The sequence below is a fragment of the Hemibagrus wyckioides genome, linkage group LG02, assembly GCF_019097595.1.
Source record: "Hemibagrus wyckioides isolate EC202008001 linkage group LG02, SWU_Hwy_1.0, whole genome shotgun sequence".
NCBI lineage: Eukaryota > Metazoa > Chordata > Actinopteri > Siluriformes > Bagridae > Hemibagrus > Hemibagrus wyckioides.
The window spans coordinates 15,069,181-15,089,411 of NC_080711.1; the positions used below are offsets into that span (position 1 = coordinate 15,069,181).

The following is a 20,231-nucleotide window of genomic DNA, read 5'->3' on the forward strand; positions in this document are numbered from 1 at the left end:
ATCATGCAATGTTTATGAAAGGCTTTACAGTATTTCTTTCAGCAACTAAAGTGAAGCATAAATCAATGAATTCTTGTGACAGGAATGTCATTATCATTAAATCAGCATCATGCATTAAAGTCAGTTTCATCATACACAGGATTCACAAAGTGCACACCTGAATGAGTTAAGGTGATACCATTCAGACTCTCTGTTCCATACAGCCCAGGGATCTCTGGCAAATCGCTTTGCTTCTCAAACATAGGGTTGTCAAAACCATGGTCTAAAGGCCCACCTAGTTCACCAATATCACTATCCTTCCTCCAACGACTCAATGATGGTAAATTTGGCATTCTGACCATGCCCCGACGATGGAGAACTACAAACAGAGCCAAGAAAGCCATCAAAGCCAGAATACCCAGGATAATCCCAGCCACTGCTCCTCCACTTATGCCACCACTTGGTCCTGAAGATGCTTGAAACTCTGCACTATCTATGCCCAGGTGAGAACCTTGGGCATTAATGTCTCTCATGATATCCTGAGCAAGGTCCTCAGCTAGTTTTCCAGAGTTTGGACCAGTATTTTCATCCAGGAGAACCACCTGGATCTCTTGTGTGGTTTTATAAGGAATGAATCGCATCAGTCTCTGAGTTTTTGAGACTTTTGACATTGCCATCTTGATAGATTTATACTTAAACAAGCTGAGGAAGAGGTGCTGCACTCGCTGGTGGTAGGATTCAATGTTGAAGCTGTCAGAGAAATGAATAGTCACGATGGCACCACAGACATCACAGCAGTGTCCCACAGGGTTCAAGGCTGTCTTACAGCCCAGGTGTGGACACTTGATATCTGAACATATCCGGTCATGGTTGGCTGAATTTCCACACTCACATCCAGTGATATCATTGCAGGCTGAACCACTAACTCTGACTGCTGAAGATCCATGAAACTGCAGCTTGCCCAGATGGGAAGTAGCGTACTGTGAGAAGTCGGAGCTGTCACTGAACTTCTTCCCCAGCACGGACACGCTCTTCACAGGAACGCTATTCTCATGTGCCGATACATCCACACGGAATGATGATCCATCTCGAAACACTACATCATCATACTGGCAAGGTACAGTCTCTTCATGGACAAAGAAGAGATATGGCCCACTCTGAAGGTGATCTAATGAGGAAGCAGCCTTCCACAGAGCTGGATCGAACCACTTCATAGAGTCAGGGTCTCTGAAATGGGTAGTGCCACTTGCTCCACAGCTAGGATCCGGACCTTCTCTAATAGAGAAACTAGCTCCTGAAGCCAGAATAAACTCTCCATCCACAGGGAGACTCATTCCAGAAAGTGTATGAGTTGCCTCCACATACACAGCTACTTTACCAGAGGCTGGAAATATCACTTGGTCGCTTCCACAGGGCACAGAACCTTTGTCCCAATTTGTTGCATTTTCAAAGTTGGTGTCTGGAATCCACTGCTTGTACACTGCATATGCAGAACCAAGCATAGCAAGCAAAATAAACAGGACTTGTCTGTTTGCCATCATGAGAGGGAATGAAATTCAATGTAAGAGGAAAATATGGACCTTTGGTCTTTCAGCAAACTATGTGACTATCACATGAAACACTAAAACTCGTTAATGAGAATTCCTGACAGCAGTTCAGCCAGTCAAATATTTACAATACCAGACACAACCCTAGAGAACAAATTGTTTTTGTTTAGACTAAAACATGGAACATTTATACCCTAGAAAATTCATGAAACATTTGAAAAGTCTGTGAAGACTTACATGAGTTCATTATTAGTAAAAATGTAATGAAGTTCAGTAAGTTTAATTATTTGTCAAACTATTTTCTATATATGTTGTTACAGTATTACAAGCAAATACTGTGTTTTAGAATGGATTCATGGTCCAACTTAAAGAGATATACTGTATTCGATTTGATATGGGTTTTCACTGAATGTGGTCTGGAAACTTTGTGTACAGCACAACGTTTACAGCTCTGACAGTGCAACAAAATGGAACGGTCAGAATAAAGATGGGCAAAGAAGAAAAAAATTAAAAGCTCTATGAATATTGTGGTATAAAGTTTTGGGACATCTGCCTATGAATGTAATATGGAGTTGGTCCGCCCTTTGCAGCTATAACAGTTTCAACTCTTCTGGGAAGGCTTTCCACAAGGTTTAGGAGTGTGTTAATGGAGTGTCCAAAATGTCTTGGTATGCTGAAGCATTAAGAGTTCCTTTCACTGGAGCTAAGGGGCAAAGCCTAACCCCTGAATTCAATAATTTGGAGGAGTGTCCCAAAACTTTTGGCAATATACAGTAGTGTATAAATAATGAGCTTAATATTTGAATAAGTGTATTATTTTCATGAAAAGACTTTGCAGGCTTAGCTGAGCTTAGGAAACTTTTAATATTGTTGAAGAGCTTTAGTAAGCTTAACCAATTTAAAAAATCATTTTGTGTATATTTAGATTAAGAGATATAACGAGTAAATCCTGTGTATTAGAATGGATCCAAGGACCACATCAAAGAGAAATATCGCATTTGACATGGTAAAGTTTGGGTACAGCACGTTTACTGCTCTTAACAGTGTAGCAAAATGAAGTGGTCAGAGAAAAATGATAAGCTCTATGGTTCTAAGTAGCAAGAATATGATTGTATATAATTAAATAATTATATAAATATTGGAATAGTTGCATTATTAAGTTGCCTTTATTTGTCACATATACTTTACTTCACAGTGAAATTATTTCTTCGCATATCCCATCCTTGGGGCTTGGGGTCAGAGCGCAGGGTCAGCCATGACACAGTGCCCCTGGAGCAGGGTGGGTTAAGGGCCTTGCTCAAGGGTCCCAACAGTGGCAGCTTGGTGGTGCTGGGGCTTGAATCCCGATCTTCCAGTCAGTGACCCAGAGCCTTAACCACTTGAGCTACCAGCGCCCTGCACCGCTTACTAAACCCACTAGTGTTTAACTACATTACATTTTTCCTAATAATTAACTCGGTAACTAAGTGTTTCATGAATTTTTCTAGGGTACAAATGTTCCATGTTTAAGGCTAAACAAAAACAATATGGTCTCTAGGATTATGTTCATGAACATAATACAACTATTCATGGGGCAGTGGTAGCTCAATTGGTTAAGGCTCTGCGTTGTTGACCGAAAGATCACGGTTCAAGCCCCAGCACCACCAAGCTGCCACTGTTGGGCCTTTCACCAAGGCCCCATTCTACTCCAGGGGTGTTGTATCATGGCTGATCCTGTGCTCTGACCCCAACCCTCAAGGATAGGCTATGCGAAGAAAGAATTTCACTGTGCAGTGATGAATAAAGACAACTTAAATACATATATCAGTAGTAACTGAACCGCAAAGAATGCTTTCCACAGCAGGTTGCCCTTCAGTAATCTCAGTCTACAGGGGATACAAGCTTACTGAAATGTGACCGTTTTGTTTCCTCAATTTTTAACTGTCCAGTTTCACTGAACTTTGTGGAAGCAAGTCCATGAACCTCTGCTCTGATACCCGAGAACCCAGTATTAGTTTAGTGTTCCTAACAAACCATTCATTTCATGAAACAGCCATGTCTTTGAAATTAAACACCTCTTAAAAATACAATTTAAAAATAAATGACTACTTATTTTCTGTTTCTATAATCTGTTTTCGATAAGTTGCTTTTTAAACTCCTCCAGCTGCTTGAAGGCAGTCTATAGTAACCATAGACAGTGGCTGAATGCCAAATAGCACATTACCGGACATGACACGTGCACTACATGGTGAACTATGGTGTTATATTTTATATACTATTATAATAAATTACCTTATACTATTATAATAAATGATTATAAATGTTATTATAATTATATAATACGCCTTTTAGGATTCAGCCTTCTTCCTATAGTGACGCGCAGGGGTCCTGCAGGCAAATCCACGGCTACCTTTGTTTACATACACGTCACCAGGAAGTGGAAGAAAAACTTCGAAATGTTGAGACAGGTGATGATTTTCTGTATTTAACTATATTATTATTATTATTATTATTATTATTATTATTATTATTATTATTACCTACGTTCATAAAGGTTTTATGGTTCTTCCGAATGCTGTGCACTAACTATAATAAGGTTGGTGTTGACAGGATTCCCAGGGAGATGTTCCACTTTTTGATGAAGATGAGAATGCAGCCAGCAGGAGCAAGGCCAAAATCCAGTGAGTCCAGCAACTAAGTTTTGTTTCCTTTTGTTTTGTTTTGATAATAAATGACCAACCTCGCACAGCCTTGTCTGAACACGTCTAGACACGTGGCTTTTCAGATCTGGCTATATATTTTGTTTGTTTTTTGCTCATCCTTGGTTTTTTGTGTTCATGTATTGCTTATGTATTCTTTTAAACCTTATCCGTGATTTGATATTTTTCTATCTCAGACATCCTCTGGCCTCTTTCTTCCACCTTTTCTTCCGTGTAAGTGCTATCCTGGTCTATCTGTTGTGTGAACAAGTCAGCAGCAGCTTCATTGGCAACATGGTCACCATCATTCTCCTGCTGTCATGTGACTTTTGGACAGTAAAGGTAGGACTGTCGGTGTCTTTCTGTCTGTCAGCTGTTTCTCTGTTTTGTTGAGCAAGCTGTTCATCTATTATGTTCATGTTTTTGAAATCAACTACATATTGTCTTAAAGTAAAGAAATTCTCTATTCCAGAATGTCCAGAGCAGGGTTCTGATCTCAGTCACATTACTGTTGTGATATCAGGCAAGCTGTATTATGGTAGGCACTAACCACTGCAAACAGGAAAGATGTTTTGAAGATGCTTTGACCGGGTCATCTAGCCATCACACTATAGCCTTTGTCAAAGTCACTTATATTCTGACACTTGCCCATTTTTCAACACTATCCAATGCTATACACCGATCAGGCATAACATTATGAGCAGTGACAGATGATCTCCTTATCATGGCACCTGTTAGTGGGTGGGATATACACTATATTGCCAAAAGTATTCGCTCACCCATCCAAATAATCAGAATCAGGTGTTCCAATCACTTCCATGGTCACAGGTGTATAAAATCAAGCACCTAGGCATGCAGACTGTTTTTACAAACATTTGTGAAAGAATGGGTCGCTCTCAGGAGCTCAGTGAATTCCAGCGTGGAACTGTGATAGGATGCTACCTGTGCAACAAATCCAGTCATGAAATTTCCTCGCTCCTAAATATTCAACGACAGCAACTCAGCCACGAAGTGGTAGGCCACGTAAACTGACGGAGCGGGGTCAGCGGATGCTGAGGCGCGTAGTGCGAAGAGGTCGCCAACTTTCTGCAGAGTCAATCGCTACAGACCTCCAAACTTCATGTGGCCTTCAGATTAGCTCAAGAACAGTGCGCAGAGACCTTCATGGAATGGGTTTCCATGGCCGAGCAGCTGCATCCAAGCCATACATCAAGTGCAATGCAAAGCGTCGGATGCAGTGGTGTAAAGCACGCCGCCACTGGATTCTAGAGCAGTGGAGACACGTTCTCTGGAGTGACGAATCGCGCTTCTCCATCTGGCAATCTGATGGACGAGTCTGGGTTTGGTGGTTGCCAGGAGAACGGTACTTGTCTGACTGCATTGTGCCAAGTGTAAAGTTTGGTGGAGGGGGGATTATGGTGTGGGGTTGTTTTTCAGGAGCTGGGCTTGGCCCCTTAGTTCCAGTGAAAGGAACTCTGAATGCTTCAGCATACCAAGACATTTTGGACAATTCCATGCTCCCAACTTTGTGGGAACAGTTTGGAGCTGGCCCCTTCCTCTTCCAACATGACTGTGCACCAGTGCACAAAGCAAGGTCCATAAAGACATGGATGAGTGAGTCTGGTGTGGATGAACTTGACTGGCCTGCACAGAGTCCTGACCTCAACCCGATAGAACACCTTTGGGATGAATTAGAGTGGAGACTGAGAGCCAGGCCTTCTCGTCCAACATCAGTGTATGACCTCACAAATGCGCTTCTGGAAGAATGGTCAAAAATTCCCATAAACACACTCCTAAACCTTGTGGACAGCCTTCCCGGAAGAGTTGAAGCTGTTATAGCTGCAAAGGGTGGACCAACGTCATATTGAACCCTATGGATTAGGAATGGGGTGTCACTTAAGTTCATATGCGAGTCAAGGCAGGTGAGCGAATACTTTTGGCAATATAGTGTAGTAGGCAGCAAGTAAACATTTTGTCCTCAAAGTTGATGTGTTAGAAGCAGGAAAAATGGGCAAGCGTAAGGATTTGAGCGACTTTGACAAAGGGCCTAATTGTGATGGATAGAGAACTGGATCAGAGCATCTCCAAAACTGCAGACCTTGTGGGGTGTTCCTGGTCTGCAGTGGTCAGTATCTATCAAAAGTGGTCCAAGGAAGGATCAGTGGTGAACTGGCGACAGGGTCATGGGCGGCCAAGGCTCATTAATGCACATGGCGAGCGAAGGCTTGCCCGTGTGGTACAGTCCAACAGATGAGCTACTGTTGCTCAAATTGCTGAAGAAGTTAATGCTGGTTCTGATAGAACGGTGTCAGAATACACAGTTCATGATGGGTCAGGGCTGTTTTGCCTGCTCTGTACTGATTCAAATGTACAGTTTCCAAGAGTGTAGATAAGCTCTTTTTTTCTTTTTTTTCCACGCGTCACAGACAAGCTAATGCTAAAGCTAATGTCATTTTCTCACAAATTGTCTCACAGCAAGAAAGCGGAAATCCTTCATTCTGATGGTACGATTGTGCTCAATAAAACAGTCAGCTAGCTCCTCTTGGTTTCTCTACTGAAAAACTGGTTGCAATTTCCCATTTATATATAAGAACATGTTTTGCATTTCTGCATTCAGAATGTGACTGGGCGTCTGCTGGTAGGCCTGAGGTGGTGGAATCAGGTGGATGAGACTGGGAAGAGCCACTGGGTGTTCGAGTCTCGAAAGGTCAGTGGATGAATTAACATTACTACATTTCAGGGACAGTAAATTATGCATTTTATGCCTTTTGCAACTTTTGCTGTGCACTAGCAAGGAAATGGCTAACTGTTGTCCAGTGTTTTTAATATATAACACAAGTGACACATAAGAAAAAACTGACACTTGCTTTTCTCTTTTAGGAAACCAGCAGAAAAATTGTCTCGAGTTCAGAATCACGGCTTTTCTGGCTCGGCCTTATCGTGTGCCCACTGTTATGGGTGTTGTTTGTGTTTTCTACTCTTTTGTCCTTCAAGATAAAGTGGCTGGTGAGTATCAAAGTCTAGGATATAAAACAATTTTACTGTTAAACTGAAGCCAAGATTGTATGCCAGGAGCTGAATAATTTTTTGCTGGAGTGTTAATTGCAATAAAATACACAGTTACGCAGCCAATGTTGGAAAACCAATAACTTTCATATGTACATTGGTGTAGGCAATGGTGTACCCCTGGATCTGCACTCTGCACAAACAGACCCTCTTTGGAAGTGCTTTTAATTAGCTGATTATTTGAATCAAGAGTGTTAGAGAAGAGAAATCAGTTAAATGTGTTGGACATGGTGTACTCCAGGACCAAGGTTAGGACTCTGTGTTGTAAGGGAACTAGATGAAGTTTGGGCCAAAAGAAATTGTTACATTTAATATTATTTGGGAAAAATACCCACTACATTCCTAATTTCTCTCTGAAATGTTCCTGTAGGGGGGCATGGTGACTTTGTGGTTAGCATGTTTGCCTTGCACATCCAGGCTTGGGGGTTTGCATGTTCTCCCTGGGCTGCTGCCACAAATTTCTCTATTCAGTTAAGATATTAGTCCAGTTTCTGAAATTCTGTCCTGTATACCACAGTGCATCACATCATTTTATATTTATATATACACTACTCACAAAAAGTTAAGGATATTTGGCTTTTGGGTGAAATTTATGGAAAATGTAATGGAAAATTCACCCTACAGTGATATTATATCATGAAAGTTTAAGTAGAAGCATGCAATGGTGATTTCCTCATCTCAAACAATTTATTGAAACAAAAGCCAACAACAGTGGTGGGTATACCACAACAAAAAATGTCAATGTCTCAATAATTTGTCATGTGCCCTTGACCATCAAGTACAGCCTGACAATGACGTCTCATGCTGTTCACGAGTCGACTTATTGTCTGCTGAGGCATGGCATTCCACTCTTCTTGAAGGGCGGCCCTCAGGTCATTGAGGTTCTGGGGTGCAGGGTTACGAGCCTCTACACGGCGACTCAGCTAATCCCATAGGATTTCTAGAGGTTCAGGTCTGAAGAAAGTGCAGGCCACTCCATTTGAGGTACCCCAGCCTCCAGCAGCCGTTCCCTAATGATGCGACCTCGTTGAGCTGGAGCATTGTCGTCCATGAAGATGAAATTAGGCCTGTGTTGTTCATGCAGGTGCACAATGACTGGACTAATGATGTTATTCAGGTAGTACTGGCTTGTCACTGTACCATTCACAAGATGTAGGGCAGTTCTGTATTGAGTAGACACACCCACCCAGACTGTAACACCACCACAACAGTGGCTGACGCATAGCGCTCTCCTTGACGTCTCCAACATCGTTGGCGGCCATCATTTCTGCTCAACGTGACTCGACTTTCATCAGAGAACAGCACTGAGGCCCACTGCTCCCTGGCCCGACGCCTGTGCCTGGTGGTGTGGTCAGATACCCTTGCAGGTCATCTAGCACGCAGACCACGCTGATGTAAACGGTTTCAAATGGTCTGACGTGACACTTGGGTGCCTCTCATCTCCCTTAAATGTGCCTGGAGTTGAGTGGCATTCATCATCCGGTTCCACAGGGCATTGTTCACAATGAAGTGGTCATCAACGTGGGATGTGGCCAAAGAATGTCCACTTCTATGCCTTTCTGTGACTCTTCCAGTCTCTTCTGTCACAACCTGCTGATGACCCTCTGAGAACATCCTGTTTGAAGCCTCGCAATGGTGAGGTACTGTTGATCAATTGTTAGGTGTGGTCTTGGTCTCATGATGTCAAAATGTGAACAGCATGATGAAGAGGACTGTTTAAATACCAATTCTAATTGAACCAGAAAATTTTTTTGGTCGATTCATGGATCAAACACCAGTTATGAATTTTGCCGTTAAGCACCTTGTTAGAGAACAGCAAGTTATGCAAAAAGTACTGAAACACTGAACAGTTGGACATGTGCATTCAAAAGTGTAGAGAAGGTCAAATTAAGTTCACCTGTAAAGGTTATAGTGCATTTTAGGTTCACCCGAAAGCCGAATATCCTTAACTTTTTGTGAGTAGTGTATATATAAAACACAGAATTATAACATTATAGAAGTCCACACACATATAAAGCAATCCTAACTGAACACATTACACTTGCAGTTCTGTTTTGTGTACAGATTTAAGCAAACACTTGCTTTAAAAAGTTTTTTTGAGATTCCTGTTTAAGTATTGATTGATGAGTGCCCAGATTCCAAAACTGACTCCAGAGATGAAATGATTATTGGCAGCTTTGTTACTTTGCTTTTTCTTTACTTGTGTTCATGCAGGCGGTGGTGATTATGGGAGTTGTGTTACAGTGGGCTAACCTCTATGGATACGTCAAGTGCAAAGTCGGGGGTGGAACCAATCTGAAAAACATGGCAACCAACTATCTTGGCCTTCAGCTTTTTAAGCAGGTATTGTGGTTTCTTCCTAAAATTTGAACTCTTATACATAATGCATACAAACAGAGAGACTTAGCTGTTGTTTTCATTTATTTTCACAGGCAGTGAACAAATCCCAAGAACCCTGATGTGCCTATAAGGATTTGACATTGTTGGCGCTGCTAATGTTTTAATTTATTTTCTTGTACTGACATTCAGTGGGAATCTCTTGCAACTCTTCTTGCAAAAAACTCTTTTCTCTGACCAAGTGCATATGGGCCTTTATTTTTATTTTTAAACACTGTATGATGTTTCAGTTAATTCACCCTAGAATCCTCTAAAATGGAGCCCATATTGGAAATAGAAATATGTCATCAATATGTGCCAAGATCCGAATAGAATGTATAGAATGATTCTAGTTTACTTTCAATAATGATGATACTCTTTAATCACTTTCTCAATATCCATGATGATTGCAAATAAATAATTACTGAAATGTGGTTGAAAATAGGTCTGGAATAAAGCATGATTAAAGTAATTATATATAGTCAATATTATTTATGTTCCAAACCAAAGATGATATGGCACAAGTTCAATGACTAGGGTAAAATTTACATTCCTAGAATTTGGCAGATGTCCTTATCAAGAGCGGCGTATATTTGTACAACTGAGCACCTGAGGTTGAGCTTCTGGTCCTGGGATTTGAAATAACAACCTTCAGATAGAATACATCCTGGATATCAATATCAGCACTTCCAGACTCTGCCATCTGGTGTTGCTGCTTTTCAATAAATGTTGATCAGGTGGCCAAATCCTATGGCATTTCATCAAATTCACAATTTGTTTCATTATTAACTTAATATATTGAAAGATATTGACTTGCAGTGGTTATATTATGTATCACTACTTTACAACTGTCAATAAACCCATTAGGGCAGTGACACTGTATGCAAAAGATATATAATATAAAATACTGTCATTTTACATATGTGATGTGTACCCACAGGACAATGCTGTAATTATATGGTTGGTTTAAGTTAATCTATTAGTTAAAGTGTTGGAGAGCTTGCTAACAATAAAATGAATCTAATAATACACAGATCAGACATACCATTAAAAACATATTAGATTAGATTAGATATTAGGCAGCAAGTGAACAGTCGGTTCTCAAAGTTAGTGTGTTGGAACCAGGAAAAATGGGAAGTTTAAGGATCTGAGTGACTCTGACTAGAGCCAATTTGTGATGATTGGACGACTGCCTCAGAGTATCTCCAAAACAGCGTGTTGTGGGGTGTTCCTGGTATGCAGTAGTTAGTACCTACAAAAAGTGGTCCAAGGAAGGACAACCGGTAAACTTGTGACAGGGTCATGGATACTCAGGGCTCTCTGATGTGTGTGGAAATATGCATGTGTGCGCTTGTGTGTCTGGTCGAATCCAACAGAAGAGCTACTGTAGCACAGACTGCTATTAAGTTGATTTGAAGTGTGGAGTCCATGCCTTGATGGGTCAGAGCTGTTTTGGTGGCACAATGGGGGGGCCTACACAATTTTGATGTTATGGTTGCTTGGTGTATATTTGTATTTTATTGTATAATAATTAGAGAAGGTATGCAGTAGTTACATAATTAATAACAAAAATAATGTTAAACATTTATGAATTTATGATGACATACTTCATCGAAAAGAAATTATACTGTGGAGTACATTCCAGAGCACAGTAATTCAATAACATTATATTAATTTAATAACATAATAGTAATTTAATAACAGCTCTGAGGTAAAAAAGGTTTAAAAGGTAGTAAACGTTTGGTCTTTTTTAGGAGCAATTCTGCAAAGTTTGATGTTAGGTACAAAGAAGAAACAATGGGCCAATTAAAAAGTATGTCTTATGGCAGAGATTGGACTATGAATGCTTTACAGTGTGGTGTGACTGCAACACTGATTAAAATGAAATGTTGTGAAAGTGGGAATTAATTCTTTAATTGGTAAAATAAAAAGCAAGACCCTGCTAACAGTTTTTGACTAGAGACCTAGCAATCTAAGAGCAAGGTAATGAGGATGTTGCTTTTCAGTGTCAAGCATTTTCTGCGAGTAAAAAGCTATATTTTGTATGACAAAACTTGACAGAATATTTGAATCTTCTATTTATCCAATTATTAAAGTAAATTTTTACATTTCCAGTGGTTACATTACACAAATGTACACAATGTTATTTTAAATTCATGAAGTTTCATTCACTCGCCCCCATGAATGATCCATTCATCCACGCAAAAGTGAATAAAATATTGATTTATTGACAAGTTGCTGGGTTTTTTTTTTAACAAACATTCTAATTTGCTAGGTTGCTTACCTTACAAATTTATCATTTTATATTTGCATCAGTTTGAGTATTTAAGTGTTAACAGTATTATCAAGAGAATTACAAGCTCTTGACTGCTGTTTTAAAAGTTCAGCTTATTACTGCTACACTCCTGTGTTTTAAAGATGGCAAATGCACAAAACATGTAAATAGTATCCAGGACCAAGTACATAATGAAACAGAAATTGTCCCAAGTTTTTGCGTAGTCCTGTTTCCTCATTCTCTCGATTAGATCCTTGTCCATAATATTCACAAAGCTTGAAATCTTCTGCATGGATGTTACCTCCGTCACCAGCTCCACAGCGTTCGCTTTGCTGATGCTCACTTCAGTGGCTGTTAAAGGAGAATTTCATGGTGTAATTTTGTGTGGACCAAAGCTATAGCACTCACTAGCTTGGTGTAAAAATGTGTAGAAATAATTGAGGTTTAAATTATAGCACAAAGCTCGCATATAACAAAACAGATTAAAAAAAAAAAAACAGATATTAGGCAGATGTGAATGATGTGAGATGATTATAATTTAATGAATACCATAAATTCTAATAATGCCTGTCTAATGCTGATATAAGATTCATTACGGTTATGTAGTTCTATAACCAAAAACACATTGGTTGAAATTTATACCAGGCAGCTGGATATACTATTCAAGTTTACCCTTCCTCTTTATGTGTAACACATTGCATGCTTTAAAGCTATTGCTCCAGTGTTCATTACTTCCTGAGCCTTGTTCTCTTTTAGTCTGGCTTGTTTTTATCATTGAGCTTTAGCCTCTTCCTTTTCATTTTATTCCTTATTCAGGAAGACTAGAATACAATAACTCTTTCAAGCCCTTGCATTCAGTCTAGTGCAGATTGACATTTTCAACAGCTTCATTTGTTATAATCATGGACACTTGTGTCCTTCCGTGTATGTTCAATTTAATTAGATCCAGTTTTTGTAGTGTTTTTTTTTTTTTATCAATGGTCACTATCATAAAGCAGCTTTTTCGGAAATGTATAAATTCAGAATATAAATGATCTCTTTATTTATTTAAATTTATTCCTAATGACCAAGCCAGATGCTAGGGTGGTGAGAAACAAACTCCCAGGGATGGTATTAGGAAGAAATTTTGGTAGGTACCACATTCAAAAGGCTCCTATCTGCATGGGTAATATTATAAAATAAATTCCCTTCTATGGTATATGGTTGAAAATGCATTTGTGTAACCTAATTATAACATGAGGTCTATCATGTTAACATTATCAACTGTTCACTGATGGAGACTTGCACTTTGGTGCAAAACTGTTCATGGCAATTGAGTCCAAAAACATCATTATGGTTTCTAACTGGTATAATCCACAGAAATCCTATGTATCTCTCTGTATACATAGAATTATTGCATCATGAATTAATTTATACTACAACTACAGTCATGTGGCATGAGTATGACGGCTTTGCACTTGTTGTAGGTGTCCGTATTATTCAGTTTAAGGAAATTAATCCTTTTAATTAAATGTCTTATTGTTTTTTTTATTTTCTTCTTATCATGTCTCTGGGCAGACTTTATGTTGCCTGCAGTGTAGAATTCCACCGTCCTATGCAAAACTAATTCTAACCCTTAAAGGGCATTTAACACATTTCTTTTTGTTTTACAATGATTAGAGTTTTGAATGAGGATCAGCACCTCCAAATCCGTGGCCATGGTTCTCGACCAAAAAAAGGTGGTTTGTCCCCTCCAGGTTGGAGGGGTGTTCCTTCCTCAAGTGGAGGAGTTTAAGTATTTCAGGGTTTTGTTTACTAGTGGGGGAACGATGGAGCGTGAGATTGACAGATGGATTGGTGCAGCGGCAGCAGCAATGTAGTCTATGTACCCATCTTTTGTGGTAAAGAAGGAGCTGAGCTGAAAGGTAAGCTCTCGATTTACCAGTCAATCTATGTTCCTACTCTCACTTATGGTCATGAGCTTTGGGTCATGACCAAAAGGACGAGATCCCGGATACAAGCAGCCGAAATGAGTTTCCTTCATAGGGTGGCGGGGCATTCCCTTAGAGGTGAGGAGCTCTGTCACTAGGGAGGAGCTCGGCGTAGATCTGCTGCTCCTCAACATCGAAAGGGGCCAGTTGAGGCGGCTCGGGCATCTGTTTCGGATGCCTCCTGGACGTCTTCCAGGGGAGGTGTTCCGGGCATGCCCCACCTGGAAGAGACCCCAGGGAAGACCCAGGACACGCTGGAGGGACTATGTCTCTTGGCTGACCTGGGAACGCCTTGGAATTCCCTCGGAAGAGTTGTAGGAAGTGTCTAGGGAGAGGGAAGTCTGGGTATCCCTGCTTAGACTGCTGCCCCCACAACCCGGCTCCGGGTAAGCGGGAGACAATGGATGGATGGATGGATAGAAGTTTTGAACTGTTGCCTTTTAAATATGAACATGTTTAAGTTTATACTCTACAGGCGATAAAGAAGATGCATTTGTTTCAAGTTCTGGCAAGTCAGCTATTATTAGAGGTAAAATGATATTGTACTGCATTATAAAAGCCACTGCATGTACAGACTTTTTTTTAAGAAATAAGAAGAGATGATCTGATGGGATATTACAGCTGCTTATTACATCATCTCATATAGTATGATACATATACAATATACACTGCTGAATTTTATATACAAATGTGCTCTCTTCCCAGAATGTTTCATTTTAGCAGCATTTTCTTCATTTTGTTAGTTGGAATGCTGGATGCACAACTAGTCTCAAAATATTTTCTATATTGACTTGGACATGTTGGCATAAGTACTTGTGCTTGGTTTGTATTTGAATATTATTCTCACAAAGAAAGTTTGTGAAAACATAATTCCTTCTTTGTTCCACTGGAACAATGAAGGAATGTAGCTAGTTGAACTGAAGGGATCGTATATAATTTTGAGGTTTTTCATCTCAGTCCTGAAATAGTCTTACTTTCATTAATCTTAGTGATGATTTAGCTTCTGGTGACTTGGACTTGTTTCTGGTGACTTCTTTGATAATAGTGTGATAATAGAAAAAAGTTTCTTACCATTTTGATGCAATACAATGTCTTGTTGAGTCATGGAGCTGCCTGGTCCATTCTTCTTTTGTGACCTGCCAGGCCATATGCTACCAGTTCTAGCCAATCGAGACAACGTCATGGACGCCAGCAGACTCACAACCAACACCATCAAGCAGAAGCAAAAGTGATAATCTTACAAAGACAGATAAAAAGCAAAATATGATAAAGATCTAGAAATTGTTAGACAAATAACTTCATCAAAAACATCTTCAAAATAGTAAAGTGTGTTGGCATGTAATGTGTGTTCTAGGATTTCTACTCACAGATCAGAGGGCTACAGTGACCGCCCTCAGGCAGTTGTTTGGAAAGTATAAGGAGGAACATGGTGAAGCTGAACACCAACTTGATCTTGAAAGCATTGCGTTCACCATCCAGAGGTAGAGCAAAGCTCACCAGGTCGACCACCATGATGAGCGCAGTGGGCAGAACCAATGACACCATTGCATTAAAGGGGTTGAGGTGCAGACTGACCTGCACAAATACAGGTTTGATTTGATTAAGCCACTAATTTTACTGTCATCCAAATTCATAAACCATTTGTTATTAGAATATAACAGCCTGTTTACTTCAAGGTAGCTGCTGCTTCCTCCATGGAGTTTCACATCCAAAGTTTTCCATTCCCCGTCTTGACCTCCCACTGTATATATCTTCCCATATTGGAGCTTCAATCCACAAGCTGCACATTCAAATACATTATTGTCAGTGAATCTGAAAACTCAATAAAATTCAAAGCAAAATAATAGCATTGCAGCTGTACAGTATGTCATTTATTCAACAGACTGACAGTATTAGCCTGGGCTGTAAGTGTAAATGTAAAACTTTTGCAGTTCAAGTTTTCTGCTGCCAAAACTGAGGCTGCAATAAACACAGTGTCTATAAATAGCAACCATATCCCATTTTGGTCCAATGATACAAAAATGTAGTTTTTTAAAATACATTGGTTTGAGGTGGCAGGGTGGCTTAGTGGTTAGCATGTTCACGTCCTGGGTTCGAGTCTCCCGCTCACTGTGTGTGTGGACTTTGCATGTTCTCCCCGTGCTTGGTGGGTTTCCTCTGGGTGCTCCGGTTTCCTCCCACAGTCCAAAAACATGCTACTAGGCTGATTGGAGTCTCTAAATTGCCCGTAGTGTGTGATTGCATGAGTGAATAAGTGTGCGTGTGCCCTGCGATGGGTTGGCACTCCGTCCAGGGTGTATCCTGCCTTGATACCCGATGACACCTGAGATAGGCACAGGCTCCCCGTGACCCGAGGATAGATTGGATAAGCGGTACAGACAACGAAATGAAATGAAAAACATTGGTTTGGCCTACTAACATACTGTACAATTTTTTCTGTATGCTGCACAAGCTTGTTTTAAAAAAACATACTACACATATATTCATCGGCCACCTTTTATTTATTTATATATTTATTTTCAAAGGAAGTCCTGTAATCTTGGTCATCCATGCAATTATCCAATTAAATATCCAAATATGTGGCAGCAGCACAATATTTAAAATCATGCAAATACAGATCAAAAGCTTCATTTAATGTTCACATCAAGCGTTAAAATCTCTTTGACCATGGAATGATTTTTGAGCATTTCAGAAACTCTTTTAGAGGGTTTACACAAAATGGTGAAAAAACAAACAAACAAACATCCAGTGATCCAGTGGCAGTGGCGTGCAAAAGCAAACAGCCTTGTAAGAGGTCTGAGGTGAAAGGCCAGACTAGTTTGAGCTGACCATTCTTTACAACTATGGTAAGCAGAAAAGCATCTCAGAAGGCATACTGAACCTTAAGCTAGATGTTAGTCCATTTTGGGTTCTATGTCTGTCAGGGAAGAAACAGCAATCTGAGGCAACAGCTGGCACAGGATCACCGATCTGAAAAATCTCCTGGTCATTTCCTCCCACAGAACTGCCACATGCTGGATGTTACCATATGCATTGCTGCCACATGATTGGCTGATTAGATAATTGGCCGACTGTTTAGTTGTATAAATGTTCTTATAAACTGACAGTAAATGCACATCATAATAAATTAGGTATGCCATTGCATGCACAGTATAAACTCTGTAATCCATGTCATGCCTGATAACAACTAACATTATTATCAGGAATAATAAATCTGGTTTATTCTGCACTACATTTGGCTTTGACCCACATGGAGATAAAATACACCTACATGAAAGTCAACAATTCTGACTGGCCATTCTAGTACTATAGACTAGGCCATTCATGTTATACACAATGTGGACAAGGCACTGAAACCTTATTAGCTGCTAACAGTGTCATGCAATACAGGACACACCACTGGGATGAGGTTACAGTTTTAAAAAAAAAATTAAAAATTAAAAAACTGCTCCTTACAGCTTCGATTCCATCCGTTGATGGCCACTATGCATGTATCATCAACAAACGGAAAGGTGAAGAGGTTCATATCACACACCACAGTGATGTACATCTGTACGGCATACGTCACAGTGCCATCACGTGTCACTAATATGTCATTAGAAAGTGGTTGCACTGCTGTGTAAATGCTAGAAGCAAAAAAGCAGACAGTGAAGTTAGACATATGGGACGTAGCCTGGTTTTCTTTACAAGCTCCAACAAGCAGTTGGATATGAATGAACTCCATGTAAGGACTCCAACAACCTCAAGTCTCTATCTATCTATCTATCTATCTATCTATCTATCTATCTATCTATCTATCTATCTATCTATCTATCTATCTATCTATCTATCTATCTATCTATCTATCTAGAATCTAAAATATATCTCAGAAAGGTCATCCAATATTTCTCATTATAAGAATAAAGAAATGTAAGCATATTTCAATACTAATTCACTCAGTTTCAAGCATAACATTGGTATTTGTTCTACTGGCACATCATTTTGCTTTTTTTCTAGAACTAAATGCTTGGGGAGGAATTCTATGTCAAAAGAATAAGAAAATTTTATCTAGAAATAGAGTTAATTTGATTTGATTAAAACACTTCAACTACAGAGAAATATTTCATAATTTTGCCTACATTCAATATATATTTTTTATTTGCTAAGATCTAAGAGAATTTTATGCAGTGTATCTGTGTTCACAGATTTTTAACATAAATAGAATATTTAAATGTTTTAATATATAAAAAAATGATAAAAATTCTTATATAATATAAATTGTTTATATAATTAAAAAATGTATAAACAAGATTCTGTATCAACCAATTTTAAAAACTAAATTTTAAAAAACAATATATCAAAGTATTTAAAAGTTTTATCGTTGTTATATTATGAATTGCTGTGCTGATTTTGTAAACTGCCAGCTGAACATACACACATAGAAATAAAAACAAAGAGATCCAACTCACGCATTGTTCACTGTCAGATTAGGGAGCCAGATATAATTATATGGAAGTAAAACTTCAGTAAAATTGTATTGTGAATCTGTCCATGCAAGCTCTGGGTCTTTCCATTCCTGTTAAAATGAAGTTCTATTAAAGATCAGTGTGTTCTTTACAAATCAAGGGAGGTATAGATGTGCTTTAAATGTGAATGAACAGAAAGGGATTTACCATGAAGGCTTTTATGTGACTAGAGAATTCCAAAGTTTGTAAATTCTTGCGAAGACAAAAAAGAGTGTACAGCAAACAGTAGTTACATTCAGTAATTTTAAGTAAGAAAATCTGAATAAATTAAAAGAATAAAAAAAATACTTACAAAAGAGAGAGTCTCATATTGGATGGTTGTAAGGTTCACATTTATAAAACAATCTGGAGGCTGTGGAGCACTATAGAGTTCCTTATCAATAAAATCATTAGCCAGACATCGGCGTGACAAACACTGAGTTGCGGATGCTGTGTATGCTGACGCTGATGCAGACAATTGCAATCATTTTAGCATTATTTTCTGTCAATTCTGATAGAATAACATTATGTGCAAACACTGTTGTAAACTTATAATGTAAGCATACTTGTAAAGGAATATAAAAACGGTAAAATTGACTGCTTACCAATCATAAAATAAAGGACCAGGAGAGATTTCACAATCATCTCAATGGACACCATAGCCTTTAGTAATAGCAAAAAGTATTTACTACCATTAGACTAATTTATATATTATATTAGTCTATAATATATTACATTAGTCTATTATATATTATATTATATTTGCAGGGTACATACCAAATGATTGATAGATGATTTGAACAAGCTCTCTTAGCTCTTCAGAGTCTTTTTCCAGGAGACAAGAATTAGACAGCAGTTTAAAAGGTACCACGCCTGGCTCTTCCTTGTGTATGACGTGAGATGACCAGAACATATAACAAAAGCACCTGTAAACAAGGATATGCAATCATCCTAAACAATCCGTTTGTGTATTGTTTGGGAACCATATTATAGCAGATTATTTTCCTGTATTAAATGAATTAAAGGCCAGCGTTCAACAGAACAGCAAAGCAAATACACAAATGTATTGTCTAGAACTGACCATTATCTCTGTTGTAGATCTTGAGGCTAATGGCACTGAACAATATTATAGTATGTGAGTCATGTTGTAACAGCTGGGTGCTGATTACTCTACTTGGTTTACTTAGGTTATTAGATGGTTTCTCTGTGTCCCAATACTGACATGGATATGGGTGTTTTGGCAACTACGCCCACTTTTATAACCCAGTATACTTCTTTACCCGAACGCAGGACAAAAAGTTCAAATGGCAAATTGCCATGTAAATACAAGTTAGCAAAATAGTACACTAGGCGATCCCGGATTTAAACAAAACACAGTAAATAGCCTAATTTTATATTCAGTATTTTTGTATGGCCAGTACAATAGACCGTATGACTCATGTGTTTTCAAATGGACAAAACTGTAAAACAATTTAATTCATGTTGTACTGAAATATATTAGATGCTCTGTGCTAATGTACCAGACCATGCTATTTGTTAATTCTAATTAAAAAAAATTGAAAACAACTCAGAGTGTTAAGTCATTTAGTTAGCGTTACAGTACTTAAAATTAACATTTTAAATACTTAAGAATGAGGGATAACATAGTCATGAAGGAATAGCCATATTAAACTGACCAATAGCAAGATATATTCAAATATTTTATTTAGCATTCATGCAATGCAATGCAATTCCAATGCAAATAATGTAATGTTGTAATGCAGTAACAGTTTTTGACATGAAATACATTTCCTTCTGTAAGTATTGGAACAGCAATGCCAATTATTTTGGTTTTGCTATACACTGAAGAAATATGA

At 38.8% G+C, this 20,231-nt stretch overlaps 3 protein-coding genes across 3 annotated transcripts; 1 reads left to right on the top strand and 2 right to left on the bottom strand.

Moving 5' to 3' along the window:
• Nucleotides 1–86: 86 nt before the first annotated feature.
• Nucleotides 87–1,553, bottom strand: amn (amnion associated transmembrane protein). Its single transcript, XM_058375152.1, has one exon. It carries the CDS (start codon nt 1,518–1,520, stop codon nt 108–110), a length of 1,413 nt encoding a protein of 470 aa, XP_058231135.1. The 5' UTR covers nt 1,521–1,553; the 3' UTR covers nt 87–107.
• A 2,166-nt stretch (nt 1,554–3,719) lies between these two features.
• Nucleotides 3,720–10,118, top strand: zgc:112148 (uncharacterized protein LOC550424 homolog). Its single transcript, XM_058412818.1, has 8 exons — nt 3,720–3,753; nt 3,858–3,973; nt 4,116–4,186; nt 4,402–4,546; nt 6,822–6,911; nt 7,085–7,210; nt 9,485–9,613; nt 9,703–10,118. Exons 1-8 carry the CDS (start codon nt 3,735–3,737, stop codon nt 9,727–9,729), a joined length of 723 nt encoding a protein of 240 aa, XP_058268801.1. The 5' UTR covers nt 3,720–3,734; the 3' UTR covers nt 9,730–10,118.
• A 1,174-nt stretch (nt 10,119–11,292) lies between these two features.
• Nucleotides 11,293–19,259, bottom strand: LOC131367380 (5-hydroxytryptamine receptor 3A-like). The gene is made up of 10 exons (XM_058412771.1): nt 19,153–19,259; nt 18,981–19,038; nt 18,689–18,840; nt 18,544–18,588; nt 18,340–18,446; nt 17,348–17,517; nt 15,562–15,671; nt 15,259–15,466; nt 14,963–15,127; nt 11,293–12,272 (listed from the first exon to the last, which is right to left on the bottom strand). Exons 2-10 carry the CDS (start codon nt 19,033–19,035, stop codon nt 12,022–12,024), a joined length of 1,263 nt encoding a protein of 420 aa, XP_058268754.1. The 5' UTR covers nt 19,036–19,038; nt 19,153–19,259; the 3' UTR covers nt 11,293–12,021.
• Between the last annotated feature and the right edge of the window lie 972 nt (nt 19,260–20,231).